This window comes from Leptodactylus fuscus, chromosome 8 (genome assembly GCF_031893055.1).
Source record: "Leptodactylus fuscus isolate aLepFus1 chromosome 8, aLepFus1.hap2, whole genome shotgun sequence".
Classification (NCBI taxonomy): domain Eukaryota; kingdom Metazoa; phylum Chordata; class Amphibia; order Anura; family Leptodactylidae; genus Leptodactylus; species Leptodactylus fuscus.
Window position 1 is genome coordinate 81,735,605 of NC_134272.1, and position 9,977 is coordinate 81,745,581.

At 47.4% G+C, this 9,977-nt stretch overlaps 1 protein-coding gene across 1 annotated transcript in view; it reads right to left on the reverse strand.

Moving 5' to 3' along the window:
- EPC2 (enhancer of polycomb 2) overlaps nucleotides 1-9,731 on the reverse strand; it is a 34,864-nt gene extending 25,133 nt beyond the window's left edge. Inside the window, exon 1 of the mRNA XM_075284525.1 lies at nucleotides 9,323-9,731. Within this exon, the coding sequence (XP_075140626.1) occupies nucleotides 9,323-9,475 (153 nt within the window). The 5' untranslated portion in view covers nucleotides 9,476-9,731. The remainder of the gene's footprint in view (nucleotides 1-9,322) is intronic.
- Between the last annotated feature and the right edge of the window lie 246 nt (nucleotides 9,732-9,977).

A 9,977-nucleotide genomic window follows, 5' to 3' on the forward strand; every position in this document is an offset into this window, starting at 1 on the left:
ATTATACGGTACCACTATGAAGTACAACCTGTCCTGCAAAAAAATCCCTCAAACAGCTCCGGGCACTGAAAAAAAAATAAAACAAGAAAAAGAAAACACATTATGGCCTTTGGAAGGTGGGGAGTAACAAACGAAAACTGTCTGCAGCGGGAAAGGGTTAAATTAGGATCCAGAGAGTCAGTGTAAATATAACTGCAGGTATATAACACAGCTGTATACAAGAACAACATGGCCTCCCCTGCAGACATAACACGGCATAGATCACCTCCGGCAGCGCCTACAAACACGCCAGGTAAACACTTGTAAAACGTGACTACACAGAAGTGAAAGGTCGCAGAATATCGCACCGCCAAGGGAATAAGCCGCTGTTGTGTGTCTCAAGAGTGTGAGTCACCCTGAAGAAAACCGTTCAGCACAGGTCTACAAGCACAATCCACCGCTATACCACTGAGCTTATATACGAACTACAGACTATACATAGTGGCCTTACTCACACCTCCATGCTCTCCATACACACCACTGTACAGTCCCTTGGATTTCAATGTATCCAAGCACTGCTTAGGTCCCTTCTGCAGACAAAACATCCCCGTTAAAAACTACGGGTCTGAAAATCCCAGACAGGCCAGAGACGCCATCTGTCTGTCTTACACAAATCCAAAAGCATTTACGTTCTGGATCCAATTCTGGTTTTGGCTTCAAAAACAACGTGTGTGTTTCCAGCCCAAGGCCCCATAACTGTGGAAACAGAGTGTCATTTACACATTGCAGAAATACTGTGTAATATGCGGCAGGTCGACATAAAGAGAACCTGTCATGTCCTCCTGTATATACGGTTTTATATACCGCTAAAAAGCCGACAGTGCGCTGAATTCTGCGCAGCCAAGTTTCCCGTTACGCCGTTACTGATCTCTGCCTACCATCAGAAGGGCGTTCCTGACAGTCTAGCTGGGCAGTGAGGAACGCCCCTCCTGACAGTACTTGTCCATAGCCCTGTACTATGAGAGGGGGCGTTCCTTACCGCCCAGCAATGACACTAAGCTGTGAGGAACACCCCGAGTACTAGTCTATGGACGAGCACAGCCCAGCTAGACTGTCAGGAACGCCCTTCTAACAGTGCGCAGAGATCGGTAATGGCACCAATATCTCCAGCCCAGGGGCCATATAACAGGTAAGCTGAAGGGCACTGCATCCAGTGCACTGTCGGCTTTCTAGATATATATAAAACCGCGTGTGCCCGAGGACATGAAAGGTCCCCTTTAACTCGGTGCAACTTACATAGTGGGGAGGCAAAAATTAAAAATGCAGCAGTAAAAAACATCCAAACACACTTGTTGCATTCTTCAGCAGTATCTTTGGTCTGTGTTTTGTTACAATTAGGGGTGAAATAAGATGGCCTAAAATAATAAAATGATTACTCGCCTGTCCCCAGGAGCCCTTTGCACAGGGCATGTGGGGTGCTGTGTTACCGCCATCATTGCTCCCCCACATAGCCTCAATGCAGGTAATAGGGAAAGTCACCCCTGCAGAAATCATAGGCAAGTCAACTGATACAACAAGAATCGGAGAAGCAGCAGCACTGGATTGCCAGGAGACAGGCAAGTAAGTAAGTCATTTTTTTGGGGGGAGGACATTGGCAAAGACCCGCACTATATCAAAACCACGATTTGACAAATCACAATGCGAGAGGAGTCAATGTGCAGGAAAAATAGGACATTAAGGTGTACAACCATTTATACAAAGGCTTCCAGAAGTCAGCAGGACATGTGAACACAAAACTTTGTAAGGGCTTGTTCACATCTGCGCCCGGTCTCCGTTCTACAGGTTTCCGTTTCCTGCACAAAACAGGACAGGACTTTTTCATACGTATTCACTTGAATGGGTTTGAAAGATGTCCGGCCGTGAGCGCCGGTAAGCGTTTTATGCTGTCCACCACAAAACCGTTTTTTTTAAAACCGGGCACAGAGTCGGACATGCTCTGTGTCCGATTAAAAAAAAAAAAACGGTTTTATGGTGGACAGCATAAAACACTCACCGGCCGGACCTGGTCTGACAGGTTTCCGTCTTCTGCATGCAGAGGACGGAAACCTGAAAACAGAGTCCGGGCGCTAGTGTGAACCCAGAGTAAGGCTCAGTTCACATCTGCATTTGGGCCATTCCGTTCCCCTATCCACATGAAATATGTCCTCCAAGCAACACTTTTCTCTCCGTATTTTTTGTGTGGAAACAGAGTGGCAACCACACAGACCCTATTATAGTGTATGTGGTCCACAGGTTTCCTTAGATCACCGCTTTTTTTATGTGGATTGAGTTTCCATTCAGGGTTTCCCGAAGCAGGCTCCCCGAACAGAAACACAATCCCAGATGTGAACTAGGCCTTAGATATCTTTATACATTACTGGAGCTCTCCATTTCCACTTTGATCTCACACACATTATATATTTGTAGCCCTGAAAACCCCTTTAAGGGCTCGTTTACACGGGGCAAGAGGGGGCAGATTTTAGTGTCGAATCCTCCTCAAAATCCGCCCCATCACATAAGTGAGCTGCCCTTTCTTCAGGCAGGTTCCGCGGCAGCACGCTCTGCACTGGGCCCTATCATTTGGGCCTACTCCGAAGCGGGAATCTGTGACAGTCGCATTTTGCTCCTATTCGGCCGCGGCTTTCCGCATCAAAACCAGGAACAAAATACACCATCGCCTGCCCTGTGTGAATGGGGCCTAAGGCACATGTGAGGATCTCTGCAGCTTATTGGAGATGTCGCCGGGACATGTACGATGAAGGCTCTGCTCACATTACACTAGATATGATGTAAGGGAGCTCCTGATAAGTCCTGACTGATCCTAATGACACACAGAAGGCTGCAGCAAAAACTGTGCAAAATTCCTGAACCTAAACCACCAGTGTGAACAGAGTCTAAGCCATAGCTTTCCTGCAGTCAGTCTATTATGGTTGCAATTGATCACAAACAAAAAACCGTGACAACAACCGGCCAGTGTAAATAAGGCTTTACAAGAATACACACGGTAAACGCATCATATCTGCCAATACTGCACTGTCTGGTAGATTACCAAGCCCGCCGAGTCCGCAAACACTGATAGAATGCTGCGCACTACAATCTAGTAACAAGACAGACGTAGAACACAGGCCGGAAAACAAGCCGTCAGCCAATCACAGCGGCGCGGGTCACGTGAGGAGGCGGGGATACTACTGACAGCAAAAACAATTCCCCCCCAGCCAATAGCAGCGCGGCGGGGCGGGGCTCGCGTTCATTCAAGGCGATGCGTTCGGACGCGCTTACTACAACTCCCGGTGACGTCACGGCCCCGCCCACACACTACATCACTACACACAGCATGACAGCCGGCGCTGCCAGCGCTCCATGTGACAGGCCGTGTGTAGAGGCCGCGCTCGGCTGTCAGTGCAGCAGCTCCAAGGGATTGCACAGCTACGTGCCCACCTTGTGGGGTCGGGGCAGGCTGGGAGCTGTAGTTCCACAACCCTTCTGGGAACGCATCTGCCCCCTCGGACGAGCAGATCTGTCCAGTATCTCGCAATCAATGTACGAGTCCGTTCTATAGCCTGAGACCCCAACCAATCATTAGACGGGGGCCCTGGTCACCCCCTGCAGCCAGACCTTGTCTAGGTGACGGGCCCAGGACCGGACCATCACATACTCATCGGCCGACAAATAACCGACTACAGGGCAATTAGATGCAGATCTAATAACTAGGGTGCTGGTGGACCCTCATGTATATCCAATGCAGGAACTGAAGTGTGAAATAACTGGATTGTCCCCACATAACCCCACTAAGGTTACATTCACACCATGCAAAATCTTACACTCCAGGAGCACCAGTTTTTTTTATGGAGTGATCAGTGAAAACGGACATGACCTATATTGTGGCGATAGCTGCGAATACGACATGACCTATATTGTGGCGATATCTGCGAATACGACCTGACCTATATTGTGGCGATATCTGCGAATACGACCTGACCTATAAACCCTTAAAAGCACAAACCTTTATATTTTGACCACCCGTTACAATTTCCCCCATTCTCTTTGAATTTAACGCTGCCGTGTGATGTCTATTAAAAAGATTTTTAAAAAATGAACGACATATGACCATTAGCCACTTTTGTGTGAACAGAGCCCTACACGTACTCAGTGCACCATGATCCTGTTGCAGTTGTGTATACCGCCTCGTGAGTAACAACCTGGACAGATTGCTTATGACTCCGCTATATAGGTTACCAGGTCACAGTCAGGGTGCATTTCTTTATATTACATCAGTAACAATGTCCATTTCAATCAAACGTTCCCAAAATAAAACACTTGAAGAATGAAAAAGAAATAAATACATTTCACCCAACACTAGTGTATGACTTAATGGCCAGTGCTGGACAAAGCAATGCTAAGAATCTAAAAGTGATGCAGATAAGTGATGGTTAATATCTATGGTATCCCCATGGAGGTGCAGCCACGTCATCCAGATGCATGCATGGATAGATAGATAGATAGATAGATAGATAGATAGATAGATAGATAGATAGATAGATAGATAGATAGATAGATAGATATTATACTATATACTATTCTTCTCAATTCCAGCGTCAGTAAATGTGCTCTGGTGGAGACAAGACCCCCGACTACACCACACAGCTATTATAACCTGATCCCATTTATGCCTTTCATCCCAACAACAAAAGTTATTTTAGATCCTGCGCCCAAGCACTACCTAGGATCACCCTGCCTAATTCAGAGCCTGGTCCTTGAGGACACTTCTTCATGACGTTATATGTAGCTGGTAGCCACATGCCATGTGTACCAGTCACCACCAAGGCCAGCGATCACCTATCAATCATCCTCAGCAACCAATAACCCAGGCTGCAAGTCCAGTAGGGCTAGGCTCACATCTACACTGGGTTGCCGTTCTTCATGTCCCTCAAAAGACCGGAAGAAAGTAAAAATAAGGACCTCAAAAATAGTGGGGTCCATCGTGCTTTTGGGACTTTGTGTCTGGCAATTTCTGTGGGAACGTAGTGTAGGAGGAACAAAAACCTCTCATTTAGGCCTTCCCAGCATGCAGCATTATTTTCCATTCCGTAGGATATTGGACTTTTCATACCTTATACATTTATGGCATTGAAGCAGGATAAATGGCGGGGGATGCTGACGTTTTAGGACATGCTAGAGATGTGATGGGTGGAAAACCTCCTTGCCCACGGAGTAAACGTGCGCTCATTTTTGCATAATACACGTGTAAAAAAATATCAGACTCCCATTAACTTCAATGACGTTTTTATACCTGCATTGTGCAAAAATGAGCGTGCGTTTACTCCGTGAGCACGGGCCCTAAAGGCTTAGGCTATACAACCATTTTGTTCACGCAGCACAAAAGATTGCAAGGTTGAATTGCAGCAACACAAGTCAGAATTGTGAATATAGTCGCTTTACTACCCTTGACATGATGCAACCATGACAACAGCCATGTAAATCTCATCCTGCTGAATCTCTCATCACAGATTGCTAGCGACTATTCCAGCACAGGATTCAATGCAAGTTGCGCGAGTCTATGACATCCTTACAATAGGTCAACAGTTTGGATTGGCGTCTAAGAGTTGTTAAAATCCCAAATCCCATGTGAATTGCACCCTCAGAGTTGCAGAGAAATCACACTGTACTAAATCTTGTGGTCAAAGTCGCCGTGTAGCCTCGGCCTAAACACCGGAAAAATAGCTTTTACCCTCAGTCCATGCGTCAATATAAATCAGGTGACGCTGACACCATAGCTGTCGTAGGCTACAGCCAAGTCACATGAGCAAAAGTAAGGTGCAATTTGCAGTCACATGACTATTTTAGAGATGCCTTTTGGGTGCAAACCAAAACGAAGTCTGACAGGTTGCAAGCAAGTCACACATGGGTAATAGTCACATGTGACTTGGGACTGAAAAGCGGGCAAGACTGGATTTTTGCAGGAAGTTGAGTTGTAGTCATGTTAAGTCACTTGCTAAAACACAACAACATTAGCAAACACGACCAAAGTTAGGGTGCATTCACACTACGTAAACGGCAGCTTATTCTGAACGTAAAACACGTTCAGAATAAGCGGCGTATAAAGCAGTTCCATTCATTTCTATGGGAGCGGGGATACGAGCGCTCCCCATAGAAATGAATGGGCTGCTTCTTTCACTATGAACAGTCCCATTGAAGTGAATGGAAAGTACCCGCGTATACGGCAAGCTCTGCTCATGTCGAGCCGTACACGCCGGCACTCCCCATTCACTTCAATGGGACTGCTCGTAGTGAAAGAAGCAGCCCATTCATTTCTATGGGGAGCGCTCGTATGCCGGCTCCCATAGAAATGAATGGAACTGCTTTATACGCCGCTTATTCTGAACGTGTTTTACGTTCAGAATAAGCTGCCGTTTACGTAGTGTGAATGCACCCTAACACTGAAAAATGGAAACCGAATCTTCTTAGAAAGACCACATAAACTATAATGGAGTCCGCCGGGCTTGCACCCGAAAAACGCAGACAGAAAAATCCTGCTTGCAGGACTTCTCTCTCTGCATTTTTCAAGTGGATTCGAGGACGGGATCCCTGGCGCCGGGTCCACACCAGCATTTGGCACTCCATTCTCAGGATCATGCCGAGTCCGGCCGTGAGCGCCGGTAAGCGTTTTATGCCCTCCGCGGTCCGGCTCTGTGTCCGGTTTAAAAAAACGTTTTCGCCGTGGAGAGCATAAAACGCTCACGGCCGGACACTTTTCAATCCCATTCAGATGAATGGGTATGAAAGATGCCGGCAGGTTTCCGTCTCCTGCCCAGTTTTGTGCAGGAAACAGAAACCTGCAGAACGGACTCCCGGGTGCAGATGTGAACTAGCCCTGAGCGGAACATGATCGCTGGTGTGAATCCAGCCTTACCGTGTGACCAAAGACGTTCTGTTCTGAATGCCACAACCATAGTCTCAAGTGCAACAAGTCACAATGGCAATCTACAGGGGCAAGTTCACACGGGGGTGGGGGGGGTGTTACAGAGGTACCCGCCAGATCTGAATGCACAGGACACTTCCATTTTGGAGAAATCAGCTAGCAGAAAAAAGAAGCGTCTGCCCCCCACTGAAATGAATGGAAGTAGCTTTATATTTTGTAGTAGACTCTTCTAAGAATAAATAAATAATTTGGAGTTGATTTTGACGCAGATTCTGCCCAACATCTCCCATTCATTTTTTTTTCAGCCAGTGTAAAAAGCCGCAGCCCAATTTTTCTTCTTGTAATAAATGTTTTCAGTGAAATTATTATATTATACAAAAATAATGTCTGCATTGCATCACGGATCCGCAAAATGACTTGTACGCTCCTCTGCACTTCTATGGGAGAGTCTGTGCCACAAAGGAGACAGGAACAAGCCCTGCTTAATATTTGCTGCTTGTTTCTACAGTCTGGACACTGATCAGTACAAACTATGGACGTGTGCACAGCATCATAGAAATGAATGGGTCCATATACTATCCGCGGATGTGGACAATATACTGAAGACATACAGTGCTGTGCACGGGGCCTTATCCCGCAGCATAAAAGCGCTGTGGGAAAAACCACGGTGGCAACGCATTGCGGTTCTTCCCACGGCGCTTTAAACAGAAAATTCGCAGAGTTTTCCTCCGCAGGGAATCCACTGGTCTTTCCATAGGTATAATTGACATGCTGCAATTTCCAAAAACACGCCGGTTTTGGAAATCACGGCGTGTCTGCACTGAAGTTTTTACCGTAAAGTGGGCATGGGATTCGCTAGAATCTCATCCACTTTGCCCTTGCTGTAAAACGCCACGATTTTTCCCGCCCCGGCTTAACACTCCTTCCTTCTGCTAAATTCTGTGGCACAAAAAAAAAAAAAAAAAAAAAAACAGGAAAAAAAGCCATCAAAATCTACAAAAAAAAAAAAAAAAAAAGCAGCTTTTCTGCAACAAATGGCCTAAGGACCCACAGGACGGAAACGCCACGCAAAAGCGCTGTGGGAACAACCGCGGCGTGAACGCATCGCAGTTCTTCTCGCAGCGCTTTGAAAAGAAAATTGACTGAGTTTTCCTCCGCAGACTTTCTGTTACAATTAGATCTATGGGAAAGCCGCCGGCGTTTCCGTACATATAATTGACATGCTGTGATTTTCAAAACCGCAACGGTTTTGGAAATCGAAGCGTGTCCGCGCTGCGATTTTTTTCCGCAAAGTGGGTATGGGATTCACATGATTCCCATCAACTTTGCAAGTACTGTACAATGCTGCGATTTCTCCTGCTGCGTTTCCGGCCCGTGGGGCCCCGGCCTAAAGGGGTATTCCAGAAACAAGAAGTTACCCCCTATACAACATACCTTGCTGATCAACAGGGGGTCCCAGCAGTTGGACCCCTGCCTTTGGAAGATTGTGCTGCAGCTTCATTCATTTCAATGGTAATCTCTGAAATTTTCAGATTTCCTATTGAAATGATTTAATCGGCAAATTTTCAACCTGTCGCCCCATCAAGACTGGGGTAACGTCTTGTAACCACAATACCCCTTTAGCGGTGGCAGGCCATTTAACCCTGTGGGATCTGGAACTGTAGTACGACACTCCACTATATTGATGTCAGTGAGTAGGCAGCGCCATTGTGGGTGTACGCTGGATCAGTCGCTAGTCGGGGAAAAAAAGTGACTCAAAAATAAAAATTAAAATATTTATTAGTGCAAAATGTCAGAATTACTTTGATAAATCTCACCTTATTATTTATGTAGATGTGTATGGGGCAAAAGTTGTGACGCAGGGCAAAAGTGATATCACGTGACCTAAACTGTGCGACATTTGGTGTTGCATTGGCAAAAGACCCAATATCTGTCCGGGTTATGTATAATGTATAATATTATATACATGCAATTTAATTCATGAGACAAAAAAATAAAAATAAGATGCAAGAATAACTAGTCAAAGAATGTAAGCACTTCCTCATTAGAATTGGTTTCCATTAGTGCCAAGCTGCTGCAGCACATCTTTACTGGAGCACAGACTGACAGCAGCAACAGAACAGCTCAGGAACTGTTATCAAACCTGCCGGGCAGAGCTACGCACACTTCCTATTCACAGCGCAGGTTACGCTCACGCCGAGCGGCCCGCACACAGTGACGTAGGCTCTGGACGCCACAACATGGCGGCTCCCGCCAACTACGCCAGCCTGGGCCGTCCACCTCCCCTACGTGACGTAAGTTAGACAGGAGAGAGCGCGCTCTACGCAGCCGGCCGGCGTAAGTGCCTTTCCTGAATAGCAAATGTCTGACAAAAGGATTACCTACCGATTCCTCCTCCTTCTCCATCCCCGTGGGCATCTGCGGCACGGCCCGGTTAATGGACACGCAGTCATTGAGGTCGGGCATGTCCTTGCCCCGGTAGATGGGCAGCGGCTTGGCAGCATCCAGTGCCCGCGCTCGGAACGACAGTTTACTCATTGTCGCCACAGCCGGGGGAGGGGGGGGCGAGGAATAAAAAAAAAAAAATTAAAAAAAAAAAAAAAAACACTTAAAATTGTCGGTCAGAAGGACCCCCCCAAACCGCTCGATCTCACCCCCCGCCGACTCATGGGGCCCCCGAGACACGGTGAGGGGCGGAAAGAGGCGCTCCGGGCGGCAGTTCGTCGTGCCTAGATCCGGGTTTTGTTGGCTCGATCCGCTCCCTGCGCCATGGCAAACATGGCGGACATTACCAAGGCGGCGAGCGATCCCAGCAGCCCCCGCGGCGGCGCACAGGCGGGAGCGCGCACAGCGAGGGGGAGGCCGGCGACGGGGGCGCGCGTGGCACGAGCGAGGGCTGAGGAGAGCCGGGGGCGCGCACACCGCTGCCGAGATTCTTCACCTACTTGTATATTACAGATAGATAGACACCACGTATAGTCATGTGGCCCATATAGTACAGGTCACTGGTCATGTATGGGTTAAAGGATTGTTTTTCTTA